Source organism: Eulemur rufifrons, chromosome 11 (genome assembly GCF_041146395.1).
Source record: "Eulemur rufifrons isolate Redbay chromosome 11, OSU_ERuf_1, whole genome shotgun sequence".
Lineage (NCBI taxonomy): Eukaryota > Metazoa > Chordata > Mammalia > Primates > Lemuridae > Eulemur > Eulemur rufifrons.
Genome location: NC_090993.1, coordinates 11,351,849 through 11,372,065, shown reverse-complemented (window position 1 = coordinate 11,372,065; position 20,217 = coordinate 11,351,849). Strand labels below are relative to the sequence as shown.

Below are 20,217 nucleotides of genomic sequence, written 5' to 3'. Positions count from 1 at the left end.
CCATTTGAAACCTCAGAACCTATTAGGAATGATAACCTTTTAATTATAAGCAAAATGAATGACAATAAGAAACTATATTTTACTCTCGAATAGTAAATATAAACTCTTCAAAAAATACTGTAGCATTAACACTTTTTATGGTGGAAAATTACACTTTTGGGATGGAGTTATAGCTGGAACAGCAGCTAGTCATTTGGATCTTGATCCCACAAGGCTAAATAATTATTGGATAGAAAAAGTATTTGTTTCTGTCTGACATTTTACATCATGTCATAGCATTTAGCTCGTTCTATGCTAGGCTGCTTGATGGTACCAAGTGAAAGTTTGTAACTCAAATATATTAAAAGTGTGAAATTCAATATTTTTGCCTTCAGTGCTACAGCTCTTTCCTGAATAAATAATTTTTTGCTTCCTCTGCTTCTGGATGCGATAACCCCGCACTGTAGGTTGTGTACCTCCTGCTACACACTTCCCTGAACACTGAGTAATGAATGTGAAGTTCCATCAGTGCTGTGGAAATGAACTCAAAGCCATTTTTGATTAAAGAATTCCGAACACAGAGGCCAAAAATTGAGAGCATCCATTAGGAGGCTGACAGTGCTTCGTCTTTTGATTTCCTTGGCTGAATGTGTAACTATTATTCACCTCTGCTAAACTTTTGACAAATCTACAGGAACTCCAGCAAAATATTTTTATGTCTTGAAATTTCTGAGCACAGAAATGGCTCATAGAATTTTTTACTCACTGTGTGTTGATTACAAGTCTATCCCACTGGCCTTTAATATCATCTTCCGAAGGCTGTTCTGTAATATAAAGCCCATCAAATTCCAATTTCCGCGCTACTTCCTTTTCTCGCTTAAAAATAACCAATGGGACCTACAGATGAAAAATAAACATGTTAAAATTAGTTTAAATTTACTGGTATCTCCTGTGGTCCCTATCTTTACAAAACAGCTTTTGGAAAGAAGTATTTCCCATGTACTTCCAGGAAGGTATAAATTGAATGAATATGAATCAGCTATATTCAAGCAGAAAAAAGCATCTAAGTGGTTATGGAAATACAGAAGATATAATCAGTATTATTTATATGCATGTATTTTTAAACACATAGGCGTTTATAGGTAATTACACTAATGAAATAATTTTTAAATACTCAAGAGAAAAAGATGATTACGCTAAATTATTCTCCTTTTACATATAAATATCTTAATATAAATAGAGATAATAAAATTTAGCAATCTTACCAATGTTCTAAAATGCATACTACTAATGAGCTTTATTTGAGAAGTCTCTTTAATAATTCTAGGCTCAGAGTGCCTACATGCTATTTTGAGATAAATTTTCATTTCAACATCAGCAAAAATCTTTGTCAGTTTGCCCAAATATGTCCAGAACATATTGATTCTCTTTTCATAGAGACGGACTTTACACCAGGCACACATAGAAGAAACATGCAGATATTCTAGAACTATTCAAGAATATTCACCCCCATCAAACAAGGGAATAAAAAAGAGGAAAGGGGTTTCTGAAGAACACTTTACATTCTAGTCTTTTACTCTGGCCCTGGTTTTGCAAGTGCTGTCTGGAAGCTTTATGACCAGAGGCAGAAATACAGGCATTACAGTGAAAAGGCGTCTTGCTAGGAAAAGATAAAGAGGTTTGCACGGAAACAGGCAACGCTGAGCACTCGGACAGACCATCTTGGGTTCTATTCACCAAATTACCTTGCTCCTTTGGCAGCCCTCTACGGATAAAGTGACATTATTTTCTAGGTGAAGTGTGACAAATTGTGAGGCATTTCTGCCAAGCATGGCAACAGACAGTTACCTAACAACAGAACAATCAAAATGACTCATAGATTTGATGCAACGTATTGCTCTAAGCCCTAAAACAATGGAGCATCACTCATCACTACGGGACAGAGTGGGGGAGGGGGAGCACCCTTCTGTAGGGTCAAGGTATAGGTGAAATTGTCCACTATGTGAAAGGAAGCTACAGTAAGACAGCCCAAGGCCATGTCTGTCCCCTTCCCAGGGCAGCCTGCAGCCTAGGACTAGTCAACGCAGACACAGAAAGGCCAGGACAACTCTGAAAGGGCATCCCAGCTTCAGAGACTGTGTCTGCCGTGTCTGCACCATAGACCAACTTCTCTGCCCCATCCTGCTTCCTCCACTTGCTCCACAGATGCTGATTCACAGAGCATTCCCCAATAAACCTCATGCATGGAATTTCCACCTTAGAATCTGCTTCCCCAAAAGTCCAACCTGCAACAGACACACACACACACACACACACACGGACACCCACAGACCTTGGTGCCTTACTATCTTACTTTCAAGCAGTAGTATCCAATGATGCAGAAGAAAGAAATGACCGTATGCAGAATAGCTAAGATACGCAGCGTGGGCTCCATGTAGCCACTGCTCTCCTCCAGGACATAATGAACTGCGATGATTCTATGGGAGCTGCTGTCCAGGCTGGTAACTTTGGCATTTTCACTTGAACTTCGAGTGGGGAGCTCCTTTCCTTCAACCACAGAAGAAGTGGAGACCTGATTCAAACCATTAAAAGGACAGTCAGTTTGCTGCATCTAGGACGTCATTGCAAACAAAAAACAAGGGAAACAGCCTTTTTAGCAAATAGTTGCACGTGAAGTCATTGCATAATGAAAGGACTAACTCCAAAGGCTAAAAAGATAGCCTTTCAAAAACCAAAGGCAAATAATGAACACACTTTTTAAATTCATTGTAATCCAACCAAAAGTTATGAGCATTCCAATGCATGCAGAAAAAATTAGATGGCTAAGCTGTCTTCTCAGTTATCTAAAGAATTCAATATAATACAGGTATGTCACACCCAGATATATACAAGTAAGATACTCAGCTAAATTAGCCTAGGTATACTGTGGGTAAACCCTCTTCCAAATCAAATGCTTTTCATTTGGGGCATTTCTCACTTAGTTCCAAGGAACAAATCTATCCTGTCTTCCTAGGTAACAGTGATATGCTTGGTCAGGTTACCTTTCATTAAAATGTATTTTACAGTAGGCTTGCACGTGTTCACTAGTACTGTGGTCCCCAACACCATGGACCAGTACCATCTGCGGCCTGTTAGGAACCGGGCCGCACAGCAGGAGGTAAGTGGCAGGCAAGAGCCAGCAAAGCTTCATCTGTATTTACAGCTTCTCCCCATCACTCGCATCACAACCTGAGCTCTGCCTCCTGTCAGATCAGTGACTGTCACCCATCACCCCTAGATGGGACGGTCCAGTTACAGGAAAACAAGCTCAGGGCTCCCAATGATTCTGCATTATGGTGAGCTGTATAATTATTTCATTATATATTACAATGTAATAACAGAAATAAAGTACATAATAAATGTAATATGTTTGAATCATCCTGAAATCATCCCAGGCACCCTCACCCGGTCCGTGGAAAAATTGTCTTCGATGAAACCGGTCCCTGGTGCCAAAAAGGTTGGGGACCACTGCACTAGTAGATCTGTGAAATCTTTCTATTCATTTCAGTCTATCTGCAGTTTTATACTTTTATGTTATTAAAACACGAAGATGTACATACCTTATAAAAGAGCAAGATGAAATTGATTGCAAATGCAACAAATAAGGCTAACATTCTCATGTTGTAAAAGTTGCGAGCAAAATAGTTCTGAAGGTGAAAAAAATTACGACAAAGTCACTGAATCAAGAGACTTGAAATTTGCAGACAATTTAAACAAAGCATTCATCCGTTTACCCCAGACTATGGATTGCAAGCCTACGATGCATCAAGCACCATTCTTGGTGCCACAGACCTAACAGTGAAGGAGAACATTTCTGCCACTACGGAGGAGGCAAAGAATAAAAAAGCATACTCACAAATAAAAAACATAGTTGCAGGGAATGCTAAATGCTATAAAGAAAAACACATCAGGTTAAAGAGCTTAGGAGATGGGGTGCTATTTTAGATGGTGTGGTCAGGGAAGGTTTATCTCAGGAGGTGACATTTGAGCAGAGAGGCCTCAAGACAGTAGGGGAGCAAGTCAAGCGAACATCTGGGGGAAGAGTGTGTCAGAGGGGGGGCAACGAGGACAGAGGCCCTGAGTCACGGGTGTGTCGGTGTGCTCGGGGAGTGGTCAGAAGGAAGCACAGTAAGAAAAGAGAGTGGGGGGTGGGTGGGTTGCGAGGTCATGAGCTCAGACAGGTGAGCAGGGGCAGGGGGTTGCAGCCTTTGGTAAAAGTCTGTGTCGTCTTTTACAGCGCAGTGGCTCCGTTTATGATCTCTGGGGCCGCACTCCCTGGATACGAAGCCCGTCTCAACCACTTCCTAGTGGTGGAATGTGGACAAGTGACTTGCTCTTTCCTGTAGCCTCACTTTGCTCATCTGCAAAGTGGGGATAACAGAACCCACCTCACAATTATGCTTTGAGGATTAAATGAGTTAATATAGGGAAAGTTATTAGTTTTATTGTTGTAATAACTATTATAGTTTTTATCTATAATAAATATTATATGAATCTTACCATTATTATTTTACTCTAGGTGGGATGGGAAGCTATTGCAGGGTGTGCAGAGGGTTTGACACAGTCAGATTGTGATGGAAAGATCACTCCAGCTGCTGTGGCAGAACAGGGAGGGACAAGAGAGCACGCAAGGGGGTCCAGATAGAGAGTTATTTGGGGACCGCGGGAAGAGGTGATGTTTATGGCAGTGGCTTGGATTCACTGGAAGACATAGAAATGGCAAGAACTGGGCAGACTCTGGATGTATTTGGATCAAAGAGTTGAGAAGAACTATAGTTGGATTATATTTGAGGTGGGAAAGAAAGAAAGGACTCAAAGGTGGTAACTTCGGGATTTTGGGGACTGAGCAACTAAGTGAATGGTTGATACAATTTGTTGAGCTGGAAAAAAAAAAGAAACCAACCTAGAGGTGAAGTGAGTTTAATGAAATAAACTACGGTGGAAATAAAAGCATTTGTGTTAATATTAAGTGGGAGATGTCTACAAGGAATACAAGTGGCTATGCCAGGGGTTTAGTATTGCAAAGCCATATCAAAATGGTAACACCTCAAAATGATATCCCCCCTCCACGTACACACCCACCTGCTGGTGTGATTTTTCCACCCAGGACCCTGTCTTTGCTGCCACACCTTACTGGACCAAGGCTGGCACCACACTCAAACTGGGTCAGCCACATTGGTTCTCCTTGGAAGGCGGCCTGGGTCATAGAGGCTAAGTTAGCTACCCTTGGTTATCTGAGCTGGGAGGTCACAGGGACCTGGGGGACAAGAGACCTTTGCTGGCCTGCCGTGGCTCTGCTCAGTCTTGAGCATGCAAATTGGTGAGTCAGATTGCAAAGAGAAGCAGGGAAAACGGAGGAGCTGTGCGGAAGTGAGAGAACGTGTGAACCCTGACACAGAGAGCTGGAAGAAGAATCTATTGCTTGTTTTTTACAACTGTAGTTAAACATATTCTTCAGGAATCCACCAGATCTATTAGAGAGTATTGTGAAGCCCATTCGACCTTTAAAACATCTAGAAAAGAGATATACCTGCAGCCATGGAAACCACTGTGGCATAGCAAATCAATTATCCAGAGTTAGCTACAAACCATTTATGTTCAGTGTGCTTTGTGTTTTTGGTTTTGTTTTTCTGAGACAGATTCTGGCTCTGTTGCCCAGAGTAGAGTACAGTGGCATGATCATAGCTCACTGTAGCCTCAAACTCCTGCGCTCAAGCCATCCTCCTGCATGAGCCTCCCAAGTAGCTGGGACTAGAGGTGCGCACAACCACGCCTGGCTAATTTTTTCTATTTTTGATAGAGATGGGGTCTCACTCTTGCTCAGGCTGGTCTGGAACTCCTGACAAGCCTCCCACCTTGAGGCCTCCTGCCTCGGCCTCCCAGAGTCCTAGGATTACAGGTATGAGTCACTGCGTCCAGCCAAAGATGGGATTTTTCGCATTTTATTTGAGATAAGGTCTTTTACTGTTCCCCAGGCTAGAGTGCAGTGGTACGATTATAGCTCACTGCAACCTCAAACTCCTGGGCTCAAGGGATCCTCTCACCTCAGCCTCCTAAGTAGATGGGGCTACAGGCATGCACCACCATGCCCAGCTCATGTTCACTGTGCTTTGTATTAAACAATATGGGAAAAACACAAGATGGTTTAAGGAAACATAGTAAAAACTATTAATTAAAATATATTTGCATATGTTATATGAAATACATAATACATTTACATGTTTATAAATAAACTTGTAGAATATATAATTACTGAGGACAATCCAGTTCTCTGATGAGTGAAGTTCTAGAATACACCGAGTTTCTCAAGTGTTTCTTTTTGACTTCTCAAGGGGTATAAAATGCTAAATATGACTTTGCCTTACAAATGGCTTTATGAGGGCTTTTGTTCCTAATTTTTAATTCTGATATTATTGGTACCTCTTGTAGGTTGATTCTACACATTCATCTCCTATCTTTTTCCTCCTTTAAAGAAATTATATATATAATATTATATACACACACATATTTATAAAAAGGCCTTTCAGACAAGATTTTTTAAGAATTCCAATATGGCTGGGTGGTGTGGCTTGCACCTATAATCCCAGCTACTCCGGAGGCTGAGGTGGGAGGCTCATTTGAGGCCAAGAGTTCAAGACCAGCCTGAGTAATGAGACCCTACTTCAAATAAATAAATAAATAAATAAATTCCAATATGAATATGAACAGAGACAGAGAAATATATCTTTTTCCTTGTTTTCCAAATAGGAATATGTATTGTAGCAACCTGGGGAACACTTCTGCAAAATGTATAGGATGCTACATAAAGAACTATCATCTGTTTTCATTCTCTCATTTTTCTTTTATTTTTCTCTACGTGAGTGGTAATTTTGAACAGACCTTATCATCAAGGGAAAGTTGGCTCATTGAGTTAGTATTTTTATCACTGGATTTTTACATAAAAGGGTGATATTATAGAAATACGAATAATCCAGTTCTGCAACATTAGTAAGAATTACTTGTACCCTCAGGAGGCATGTTTTGCTTTATCTATTGCAGAGTCTCATATTTACTGACTTGTCCTAATGTCTTTGTGGGAAGACACTACGAGTGTCATACTATTCCAGTAGCCACTAAATCAAAGGTTTCAGGTAGCACGAATGGGTTATGGGGTTTGACAACAGGGAGCAGTGGACCAAAGGCATTCCCTAGAAAAAATAAACACACTAAGGTGAGTAAATAAAACATACGTGTAACACAGAACTGGTTTCCTTATTGCTATCCCAGACAAGGTCAATAAATATTTACTGAGCCTGCATTATTAAGGTCTCATGATATCAGTAACAACATTCATTCTGAAACATCTTACTAGAAGTTTCTGCTGATAGGCTATGATTTTCTTCCAGAACGCGGACTCTGGAACTTCTGGCTCTCCGTATCTGTGTGTGTGGAGCTGCCTCGACTTTTGTTTCGCCTTGTCTTCTTTGGCTTTCTCTTCCTTTTCTCCGTCTTCTCCCCTGGGAAAATAAAGGAATGGCAGATGAGCTATCCCGGAACGAGAGAACTAAACAGGCGTTGTACAAAAAAATATGCAAGTGAACAAATATTTCAGATCATAGTACAGTCTTTGAAAATTGTTTTCTCTGCCAATGAATAATAATATTCTAAATTTAGGATCAGGAGTAGGATTTCCTGCTGTTCACGGTCCCCTGTAGATGGATAATTCTGTGACGTTCAAATCTAGAGCACATTTTATAGCTTTGAAGAATCTTTATATCTATGTGTTATATTCTCTTCTAATTGTGCAATAAAAACATTTAATTGAAAAAGAGAATAATAATGAAGACTTTTTTCTTTTGCTGTGACTTTCCAACATATCTTATCTTTAAATTATGATTTTAATGTTCAATTTTTAACATTGCCTGGCCATTAAGATTTAAAATCAGAGGCTTATACACTTGATTGTTCACATGTATAAGGTATATCTTATATACTTATATATTGGCATGCATTAATTTTAATTAGTTTCATTAATTAAATAAAATGTATTAATTTAATTGTATTAATGTTATATTAATTCCAGACAATAATGGAAATGGAAGCTGTGACATTTGATACCCTCTAGATGCAAAATGTCAATCCTTCATTAAAGTGAAGTCGTATATGCATAACCCACAGATATACAAGCTAAACTTAACCTTAACCCATATAAGGTATATATCTCACATTATTTGTAACATTAAAGAATTGCCAGGGAAATGCCTGCCGTGTCCTGTTCCATACACCTGCTTTTTATCCTAGCAGTCCTTTATGTGGCCATTTTTACAACTGACCCAATAGCACAAGATCTATGACAATGAATAGGGCTAATTGCAAAGAACCCACAATGAAAACAGGCCAAAGAAAACAACAGAACAGGGGAGAAAAACAAAATGCTGTGTGAGACCAGCAGCACTACAGGCACCTAAAATTTTTATTTCTTTCCTCAATTTTTCAAAATGTGCGCATAAAACTACGTAAATGTGGGAAAAGATGTAGGCTTCAGTTCTTAACAGAAACCTGATATTACAAGGGAGTTACACATTTTCATTGCCTCAAATCCAGCTCTTTATTTTTATCACTGCATTTATAATTGTGCTCCACAGCATGAGGCGTGTTGGTGAAAATGCAGATTCCTGGGCCCCATCCCAGACCTGCTGAGTGAGCATCGCCGTGGTGGGGCCCAGGGACCGGCCCTTGAGGGACATCACTCCACAGGATTCTACGCAACTGCATCTGCAATGTTTGCTTCCGCCCTTCTTTAAAAGGACAGGAATATGTGCATGACTTTAAAGACAGAACTGTGGCCACCAGTCCTCTTATGGGGAATTTCCATGGAAACACTGGAGTCTTTTCTGCTGACAAAATCACGCAAGGGGAATCCTTATGTCACGAGGAGGAAAAGACTAGAATGGCCGGTGGGGGGGGTGTCCACACTGCTGCCTGCCCAGGGTCTGAGGTCCTGGCCATCAGAGCCTCTCCACTGAGATGGCAGATGCCATCATGTGGCTCCTTTGCAACGTAAGATTCTCCCCTACAGCTCCTGAAAAGAGAGTGTAAGAAAAAGAGACCGGCTGACACGTGAAATGGTACATACTCGGCTTTTTCGGGTTCAGATTTGGTTTCTTCTTTCTCTTCTTTCTCTTCCTCTTTTGCCTTCTGTTCCTTGAATGGGCCAATGGGGAAAAGAAGAGCAGGAAGACACATCACCTCTGAATGAGTTTGGGGAGCCCTATGACCGCGTGTCACACCGTAACGGCTTGCTCACACGAGACAGAAGTGCCACGTGCGCCTCTCGGTCTACGGCCCGAACACCTCCCCCTTCTTTGGCACACTGCCCTTCTGCACCAGCGTAGGAACGGACTTTGGGTCCCTTCCCACTCCCTTTTCTCATTTCAGAAATACCCTTCGTTACCTTGTCTGCCTGCTCAAATCTGACTCCTCCTTCAGCGACAGTTTAGGTCCCACCTGTCATCTAACTACCTTAAACCACACTGGCGTTTCCATTTTCTGAACGTAAGCAACCCCTACGGGGCGCTGCCTATGCTATTTAACGCTTAATCACTTTCTAGTTGCTACACGTGTGTTAGTTTTTTCTCTCTCATAAACTGTTTAAGGCAATTTGGAAGCAGCGACTACATCTTACCTTTTAATTCCCTACGATGCCCAGTGTCACCAGATACCCGGTAAATACTCGAGAACTCTTGGTGGATGGAATGAGGGACGGCTCCACTGACTAAAGTCACTAGGGTCGGTCCTTACGCTTGCACTATCACAGGTTAAGAGAATTTAATAACTTGTGAAGAACCCTAAAAAGGCTGGCTTGGTCTACCCAGCAGCACATTTCTCTTGGGCAATTCGAGCGCCATATGCAATGCGCGCTGGCGCTGGGCATGCAACCTGGTCTGGACCTCACTTACTGGACCCAGCCCAAGTCCGGAGAGCGAGCTGCTGGGACCCAGAGGAAACTTACCTGAAACTTTTCTTGCACCTCGGGGATGGGGACCGGGTTGCTCATGAGGTCACTGAGGCCGGCGTTCGGGTTGTGAGGGATGAGTTTGTACTGGCCTCCTTCCCTCTTCAGATCCAAGCCAAATATGTCCGAGAGGAGGTCGCTTTCCTCCGTCAGCTCCTTCAGGTCCGCCAGGTCTTCGGAAGGCAGGGCGGCGTCCGCGGGCTTCCTCTCCGCCTCGTCCCCGTCGCCCCTCACCTCGTCCTGCGTGGGGTCCGGCATGTTGGCCAGCAGCTCGGCCACGCGGATCTTCTTGGCGCCCTCCACCAAGCTGGCCCCCAGCAGCAGGCTACAGACGATCCGGAAGAAGCCCCTGGACACGCTGGCCACGAAGTGCAGGAGCGTCAGGAAAACACGCCAGTAGGACGAGAAGAAGGCCGTGACCATGTCCTTCACCGTCATCTTCTTCACCTTCTTCATCTGTTTCTTCAGGCTCTTCAGACTGAGCACGCGCACGAGCGCCAGCACGTTGTGCCGCAGGGCCAGCAGGGCCGAGCGCACCGTCACCACCGAGAAGAAACCCACCCTGGGGCCCTGCTCCTCCGGCCTCTCCTTCTCGCTCTCCTCCTTGCTGGCCGAGCGCTCGCTCAGGTCCGACTCGGAGATCTGGGCCGCCAGCTGCATCTCGAAGATGGTGTCCTCGCAGAAGTTGACGAACAGCTCCATCTTCTCCTTCTCGCCGCCCTCGTTGACCACGTCGAAGATGAACTGCCGCTTGGACTCCTTGACCTGGGGCTTCTCCCACTGGGTGCGGCTGGACTCGCTGATCTCGAAATAGACCCTCTCGATGCGCTTGGCGCTCCCCATGATCTCGATGCGGCCCAGGAAGGGCTGGAAGTAGTTCAGCACGCTCTCCGCCAGTTCCAGGAAAGTCTGCAGGCGCGTGTCGTTGGGCATGTGCTCCGACAGGTTCGTCAGCAGGACGGCCACGTTGAAGCCGATGTCCTTGGCCGGCTCGTGGAACCGTTTGACGAACTCCTCGTAGTCCAGAGTTTCGTTTTCGTCGGTCTCCGCGCAAGACAGAAGAAACTCGGTTTCTGACTGTGTGTAGTGCTTGTGGCTCTCCATGGCCTTATGGAAGTCCCTCTTGGAAATGACTCCCTTGCCATCCGGGTCGTATTCTTTAAATGTGTCAGAAGATGTCAAATCCTTTAGTTTCAGGAACATGTCGAAAAACTTGAGAATCATCTCTACGTTGTTGGAAGATTCCACAAGCATATCAACCATCTGTTTGCCGATCGTCCCATTGACAACATTACCTGGTGGTAAAACAATTGCATTTGTTTAAAATAAGCCTTCTTGACAAAACTAGTATCTATAAAGAAAATAACAATATAGATCTTTCATGGTATCTGAATCAAGAATATCTCCTTGTTTATCCCCCCATGTATGAAGTCCCAGGAAAAGAAGGAGAATTATTTCTAAACTATAGTTTTAAAAAGTGATTATAAAATACATGCAAAACCATACTTACAAAGTAATTAGACTGACACACATAAAAAATATTTGAACAAAAGCTGACTTTATTTTCCTCAAATTAATCAAAGAAGCAACGTGTTTTAGATAAAATAGGGCCAACAGCCATAAACTGAAATCCAGTCTCATATTAATATTAAAAATGAACATGTACACAACGCAAAATAGGGTTGCAAAATCACTATCATAGATAATATTTCATTTGATGTTCATATGTCTATAATGCAGATACTTTATTATTTCTATTTTTTCTGAGATGAAGTCTCACTCTGTTGCTGGAGCTAGAGTGCAGTGGCATCATCATAGCTCACTGCAACCTCAGACTCCTGGGCTCAAGTGATCCTCCTGCCTCAGCCTCCCAAAGTGCTAGGATTATAGGTGTGAGCCACCGCACCCAGTTTCCCTTTTTTTTTTTAAAAAAAAAAAAAAAAACTAATGTGAGAAAAAGAACAATAAAGCCAGCAATAAATCCAAGGTATTCATCATATCTTAGTATTATTTTATTCTTTGCTGCCTGCTAACTCTGTAAATTGACAAACACAGACTGATCCTTAAAAATCACAAAATAAAGAAAACTTGAAAGTATAAATCAAAACTACCTTCTAACATGGACAGCAACATGACCACCATGTCCTTTTGGAGATCCATTAATTCTTTTAATAGCTCAATTTGACTGGAATCCTGAAAATATTAGCATATTACATTTGAGATAATATGAGAAAACTATGCAGTAAGAACATCACATTTATTGTCACAAAAAGGCGACTGCTCTGCCACTAGTAAGCACTTTAAAGCATTACAGAACTACAGAAAGGCCAAATGTAAGTATGCAGCTTACTGAAAACAGATATCCTTCAGAATTAAAGGGTATTTACTACTTATTTCGACTCATATTCATTACAGTATTTGCAAGGACAATGAACATATCTAACAAGAATACAGAAGAACTAATACAACGGTGGATTTTTTAATGCCGGGCAAGACTCAGGTGCTTCTGTACATTTGACAAGTTTCTTTTACTTGAAAAGATTTCATTTTTTTCTATCTTCTTACATAATGTTACTATATATTATGTAAAAATCAACTTATTGTAGAAAAAAATAGGAATATAAGTAACATATGAGATAAACGTACCTTCTATAAATCTAAAAATGCATAAAAATATTACCTATACCAATATTGCACAATGTATCTTATTGTTCAATTTCACTTAGCTTTCTAACATTTCCTTGGCTAAAATTTTCTAGGTTTTTTGTTTTTGATGTTTTACCTGAAAAAAAACAATTCTTTTACACAGACATGTTGTGTGTAAAGATCACTATGCTTAGATCCAGTGCCTGGAAATATGGGTCCTATTTATGTCTACACAACAACTTTACATTTCATGAAATATTTTCTTTTTATTTAAACTACCCTTTTTTACAAAACAATTGTACAGGGTATCATTTTATTCATATGAAGCTAAATTTCCACTCTGCTGAAAGGATGAGACCTTTTATTTCCAAATAGCTGTTACCATGTACAATTGCTAGGTAGCACTCGATGTTAAAAAAAAAATGATGGAAATACGTAAGAATGAGAACTCTTATGAGTAGATAAATTTGGTTCATGTTGGTTTCTTTTCCTTACTAAAATGTCATTAGTGATTAGATGAACAAATAAGGAAATTTCCATATTTGGCTGAGGTCACCAACAGTAACTAGATATGGACAAACATTCTGTCCCTGACCAAACTCTAGCCAGGCTGCTCTGAGCCCTCTTCTCAACTAGGCTTCCATCTTGTTCTATAAAGACTTGAACAAACACGAATGCAGTTTCTAAAGTGCAAGGTTACATCCCTACGATGACCTTGGCCCCCCTTAAAGTACTTGACTGGGAAAACTCAAGGCTGCCAAAAAATTTACTGTTCCAGATAACACCTGAGAGTAAGACCTCTGTCTCCCAGTCTCTAGAGGAGGACAGAACTCTAACTTCGATTATTGCCAGCTAGCAGACATAGTTGGCCTAATCGTGTTTATACCAATGAAAACTGTCATTTTTTCACTTCCCTGACTCCACTAAGGTCCTTCTCACCTGCTAGTCTCTAACCCTTCGTTCTCCCTTTGAAATGCCCAGTCGTCTCTGCACAAAGTTGAGTTCAGTTCACGCTGGACTCTTTTTCCCTGCTGCAATAGTTATTACTGATTAATATCTGTCCTTACCACTTGAACTAGCATCCAGCTTTGTTTATCTTTGACAATACTCTCCTGCTTGTAGGCCAGGGCACAGGCTTGAGTAGCCTCACTTTACTGCAGAGAAAACAAGGCCTCGGGGAAGGGGGAACTGGCCCACACTCATGGGACAAGGAATGCCAACTTGGGGATTGGAACGGCAGTATTCTGTCTTTACATCTAGCATTCTTTCTTCTACCTGACTGCTGGGCAAAATCCCAGGCCCTGATGGATATGTCAGATCTCAGAACACACCACCAAAATTCACTGCACCAAAGGGACACGTTTACTCGAGATTTTTATTAAGAACTTTTCTATTCATGTATCTTTTGGTTTCAAATGAGACAGATAAAGTAGTGAGAAAACCACAAGCTGACATTTTCAACAGGCACTCTCAGGCTAACATTAGAACATGCTAGAAAATCTGCTTAGTCTTTATTTGCTTATTCTTATAGCTACTATTTTCTGATTCTCATGAGGCTAAATTTCCTGGTAGTGGGTCAATGTCACCCTACTGAGAACAGCTTCTTGTTTATGACCCTCTAAAAAAAAAATGTCTCCTTTTAACAAGAGATTTGTAACAGGTCAAAAATCCTATTTCAATTATCTTTTAGGTGGAGGAAAATTCCAGTGGGCAATTTCCGGGAAGTACATCTACGAGGATTGTGAAATGCACGATGTTTGGGACTCTAATGTTTTATTTTTCCATTACAATTAATTCCTTAATATCCTTTGTTCTCAAATCTGAATAACTCCCATCTATTTTCAGCTTGCATAAACTATTTTTATTTAAAAAACATTTTTTAATATAGAGTAAAATAGGTATGATACAGTGATCTAAAAAAGATAATGTTCAAACATAAGAAAGCACGTTTCATTTGCCAATAGTTACAGTCTCCAGTTCGCCAAGTAGGAATAGCGGAAGGTGGTTCATTTACCTGTGACAGCTTCATCTGCATGTGGGCAAAGACGTGAAGAAAACCCACCACTGCATCCCATAGCCTGCTGTGTGCCAAACTTTGCTGGTTACCAGTGCAAGGACCCTGGAGCGTAAACAAACGGTAATCATTCTTGATCATTTATTTGTCAAAATAAACTTTACACTAACAGGGCCAAAATTGACTTGGTGTTTACATAGCTTCTTGCCAACAGGTTATCTAAAAAAGATAGGAACTCAAAGTGAAAGAAAGAGATACAATGATGATAATGGTATCCTCAAGAGATAAGCATGTTCTTTGAAATGTTTACTAAATCCCTAGAAAACATTTCTCAGAGATTTTTATGTGCTGTGAATCATTTCATTTTTGCCTGGCTTTGATCTCTTCTATTTAAAGGAAAAGAGTAAGGTGCACATGTTTCGGTTGTTAAGTCAAATCAACTAGTAGTCACCATCCTGTATTGGAAAGAATATTGAGAAGAGGTGTGATGAGAGGTGATTTATCTTTTATTCCTAAGTAGTAACCTGGATAAAGCATTCGTATAAAGAAAAAAAATCCTCTTCAATGTTTTCTTAATTATACATCTGTTTTGCAAACGGTACAAACCAGTGAGATTTTTTAAATCTCAGGGAGGGGGACAGTGCGGGAGGCCGTTAGATGAACACCGGGATGCCATTTCAAAGAAAATAAACTTGATTTTTCTTCAAATCAGAAATCATTTTCTTCATGTGATATCTAAGGTTTTAATCAAAAGTTCAAGTATTCTAAAGGGTTAAGATCTTCTGCAACCCCCAGGTGACCAAGAGCTGTTCTGGCAACCCTTCTGGGACACAGTTGCAAGCCCAAGGCTGAAGTACGCACTTTTCCTTCTAAACCTGAAACACACACAAAGTAGTTTCCAGAACTTGCTCGACCTCAGGTCTTCAGCCACTGAGAACTGGTAAATTGATCTGAAGGGCACATCTGCCTTGCCTGTTGCCTTGACTCCCTACTTCTCATGATGTATGTGCAGGACGGTGTTACTTTCAGATGGACCTTGTGCCAACGACAGATAAAGCTTTCTCTTTTCCCACCAATTAATTATCTCCTGGTCTTACTCTAGGAATCTTGACCCTACAATGTCCTCTTATTCAAACAATTTTTCTTCTTCCCTTTACTGAAACTGGCATTTCAATCTTATAGATCATCATCTTTATTGCAATAGTTTTGGATCTCCCCCTTATATTATTCTCTATAGTTAGCAAAAACTTGAATCAAAAAGCAATATGTTATGCTGTAATCTAAAAGCATTCCAAAATAAGCATGAAGTTCATGATGAGCTTTTATCCACAGTATCAACATTTATCAGCAAATATGACACTAAGACAAGCTTCTTGAAAATACATTTCACTAAATGCAATGTGGTAACTTGGACTGGATCCTGGAATAAAAAAGAGACCTTAATGGAAGAACTGGTAAAATCAGAATAAAGCCTGTAATTTAGTTAATAAGATGTGGCAATGTTAATTTCTTATTTTTGACAAATGTACCACTGTTATATAAAATGTCTACATTAGGGAAAGCTGAGTGAATCACATATATAAATTCTTGGTACTATCTTTGAGACTTTCTGACTATCTAAAAGTGTTCCAAAATAAAATACATATTTATTAAATATATATTTCGAAAATGATTGTTATATAAAAAATTCACATCAACAAGAGAAACTAAAATGAACAGAGCACAAGAAGTCATACGGTTTTCCCTGATATCCTTTGAAGATCTGCATTCTATAACAACACTTAATAAAGAGTTTTGCACAAACTAAGAGCTCGAAGGATGCTTCTAACTTTAGATAAGTTCAGTAATCTTACTTATTTTAGGAACCAAGAAATGCCCACTCTTGCCTAAAAAAGCATTTAAGTTTCATTTGGAATACAGAAACCATTTTATTAATCATTTCTACAAAATTCACTGGCTTGCTAATGTCATCAGTCAATCTTATTTTTTAATCAGGATAGCACACACAAATGTTGTCATGCTTAATGTCACTCTGGCATAGATGAGCACACTAATGCAGTCACGGAAACCCGGGGAGACGAAGAAATGGGACTAGGAATGGACCAAAACTGACTTAAGTTTTCACTGTTATTTGATTTTAAAGAAAAGTTATTAGATTCATCAAGTGTGACTTTTCCAACTCGAAATGCTGAGATGAAAATCCTCTTCCTCACCCAGGGATAAAATGATACAAAAAGCAAGCTCCTTCCAAGGCACTGACTGCAGAGGAGAGAGTGAGTCTAGAAGAGATGCTCCTACTTCTGCAGCACTGGATGGTTGGTTGGCTTCTCTTGGCCTTGAGTCATTCATTCGCGCCTGAAACTACGCTAGGCTCTGGGGATGTGATCCGCTGTTGTTTTGCTTGTTTAGCCTTTCTTCTCCTCACAAGATTATGTTTGGTCTAACAGAGCCAATGCTAAGTTTCTTCCTCCTGTTTTGTCCTTACATAGTGACTGATTCAAGGGTGACATTGGCCATTGAAACAGAAGACAGAAAGGAAAGAGGACTGACTGGCCTGTTAGGAAACAGTAAAGTTTTTCTGGTTGAAAATAAACCGGAATTTTATAAAATCTTTAAAAAATATGAGGTCAAGACTAGAAGTTTAGCCTAAAGAGAATATAAAACAAATCAGTATTTTAAAAAAGGAATATTCTCCATGGTATTTGTAATTTTATCTATAATACACACACACACACACACACACACACACACGCACCAATAATGAGGTTTTTAAACACTATTCTCTTTCGTACGAAGTTTCTATGGAACTTCTTCCTCACTTTTACTGAAATACTGTAAAGAGTGGTTTAATATTCTTCCCTCTCTCCTGCTCTTTCTTTCTCTCTCCCTGCCTTCCTGAATATTTATCGAGTGCTCAATATATTAATACATGCCAGGCCCTAAACATACAATAGAGCCAACATCATGGTTCACGCCTCTGAGGAGTTAATGATATCTCAGCCTGCCACATGGCAAAGCAGTTTCATTCCATATACATTTAAATCTCAACCTAATATTTTAATTGTGGTGCCTGGTGAAGAAACAATGAAATGAGTCAATAGGAGATACGAAAAATACTTTAGGTATGTTGCATTTTTCTATGGAATTCAATGCTAACCAGTGGACTCTTTTTTACTTTTCATTCTTCAAACAGCAGAAAGGTTGAAATGTTTACCTGAATATACTCTGTGAGAGTGTTAAAGACTTGTTTTGCTACTTGGATAGCTTTCGAGAAATTCCGTTGTCCTTGTTCATCAATAACATCCTTCCCAGAGTAATACCAATAGAAGTCGCTAATTGATTCCTGGAAAATAGAGATATTATTAAGTTACATTCTAAAGTTATCACTGACTATTCAGTCTTGTACTCTATGCTAGAAAAATATTTTATTTTTTATTTATTAATTTTTTTAGACAGGGTCTTGCTCTGTTGCCCAGGCTAGAGTGCAGTGGTGTCATCATAGCTCACTGTGGCCTCAATCACCTAGGCTCCCAAGCAGGTGGAACTACAGGTGCACACCACCATACCCGGATAATTTTTTTTTATTATTTTTTGTAGAGATGGGGTCTTGCTGTGTTGCTCAGTCTGGTCCTGAACTCTTGGCCTCAAGTGATCTTCCCACCCCAGCCTCCCAAAGTGCTGCGATTACAGGTGTGAGCCACTGTGCCCGGCCTTAGCAAAGTATTTTATATAATAGATATGGTAGCAAACAAAAATATCTGTGAAGTAAACACCATTCTTTGATGATTTTCCTAAACATACAATATGGCAATCCCCTCCCTAGATACAAATAAATAACTGAAGAGAAGACAAGAAGCAGAAAACTTAGCTTTAAAAATTAATTTCTGTCTCTGAGGACTATAAACTTCATAAACATAAGGATTCATTAAGACTAGACCATATTTATCCATCGAGCAAATTTAGATATCTACCATGTGAGCAAAGAAATTAGAAAAATTATGGAAAAATAATATTTTTGGGGTTACAGACATCTGGCCTCCTTTTTCTCCAACAAAGCATTTGTTGGAGAACATCTCACCAGTGAGGACTCCACAAGGCCCTGAGGAAACCGGTTGGACTGCTTACACACACTAACAAAATGTTGTCAGTAATAACTTACATTTTAAAGGAATTTTAGTTGGCTAAATGAAGAATACAATTTAATTCAGTAATTCATGTCTTAAACTTTGGGTTTGAGACATGATTTTAAAAATCACAGATATGTTTTTGGCAATACTTCATGATGCTATTCACTTCAAAATGGACTTTTCTCTCCCCATTAAGCTTTAAGTAAAAAAAAATAATAATAATAAAGTTGTGCTTTTACATACTCAAAGATTAAAGAAAAAGCTGAAAGTCTGAATTTACAGTTTTTAAAATACCAAGCCTGGCTTCTCTTATAAATAAAATGAGGGAAATACAAGTTGTATAGGACTCTCATTATTTGAGAGGCCTGCACTTTCAGTTTAGTTTGATTAACATTTTGAATATTAATGTTAAGCTGCATTTTTTTTAAATTAATTCAAGTATTTGGACAGCCAAAACGATCAAATCTTAAGCTATGAAATTTAAGTTTACGGTAATAATCGGAAAGCTTTCTTTCCTACTCCAAAGAATGTTTCAAATATTCTTTGCCAGTCTGTCAACTACAGAAGAAGCAGCAGAATATAAAAGTGCTTTATAAAATAAAAATGAATTTAAAATACCATCAAGCTAAAAGATAAAGGGAAAAAAAAATCTCCACTTATAGAAGACAGTAATGAGGAAAGCAGAAGTCAGGATCAGAAGCAGAGAGAACAGTGGCAGTTTTGCCTTAAGAATTCCTGAAAGATTGTGATCAAAGACAAAAATATCTCAGAAAAAATTCTGTCTAGTCATAAACCAAAACACATTAAAACATGTCGGTTTAACAACTCTGCCATATTATTCCAACTAACTAGCCCTTTTAATTTGTTACCAATACGGAAGGCAACGCACCTGAACTCTGAGTAGGTAGTCTACAGTGGAGATGATGATGTTGACAGTTGTATTATTGCCAGTCTGAGTTCTCAGATAATTTTGAAAATCTACATAACACCAAAAAAAAAAAAGAAAAAAAGTCATTAAAGCTCACTCAGAAGTTTACAATGAGTTATTCTAATAGTTCCAAAACAAATGATGTTGTCTACAGAAAAAACACTGTGGCTTAGGGGAGTGTTTTAGCTGATAGTTTTAAGATGAAATAATCTATATTTTCCATAAAAAGTAAGTGACTACCCCCAAAACATATCTAAGATGCTCCACAGATATCAATATTCTAATTAATTTTTGTCTAAGATGTTGTTGTCAACACCTGTTTCTTTATTCCTAGATCTAGAGCTCTGGGCATGTGAATGACTAAAAATGGTCACCACATGGAGGATACAGTAATGAGATTATTTATTCATAATCGTTTGTTCCTCAGTACTGTGCAAGGTGCTGGGGGAACAATGAAAAAATTAACCCAGTCTGGTCAAGAGCTAGCTAT

The 20,217-nt window shown here is 39.8% G+C and overlaps 1 protein-coding gene across 1 annotated transcript in view; it reads right to left on the bottom strand.

The window, feature by feature from the left end:
- RYR2 (ryanodine receptor 2) overlaps positions 1–20,217 on the bottom strand; it is a 467,985-nt gene that overhangs the window by 27,555 nt on the left and 420,213 nt on the right. The window contains exons 87-96 of the mRNA XM_069484586.1: positions 19,689–19,777; positions 17,887–18,015; positions 14,673–14,777; positions 12,124–12,205; positions 10,010–11,307; positions 9,134–9,201; positions 7,367–7,514; positions 3,579–3,665; positions 2,333–2,551; positions 746–876 (exon numbers count right to left, since the gene is read on the bottom strand). Of these exons, the coding sequence (XP_069340687.1) occupies positions 746–876; positions 2,333–2,551; positions 3,579–3,665; positions 7,367–7,514; positions 9,134–9,201; positions 10,010–11,307; positions 12,124–12,205; positions 14,673–14,777; positions 17,887–18,015; positions 19,689–19,777 (2,356 nt within the window). The remainder of the gene's footprint in view (positions 1–745; positions 877–2,332; positions 2,552–3,578; positions 3,666–7,366; positions 7,515–9,133; positions 9,202–10,009; positions 11,308–12,123; positions 12,206–14,672; positions 14,778–17,886; positions 18,016–19,688; positions 19,778–20,217) is intronic.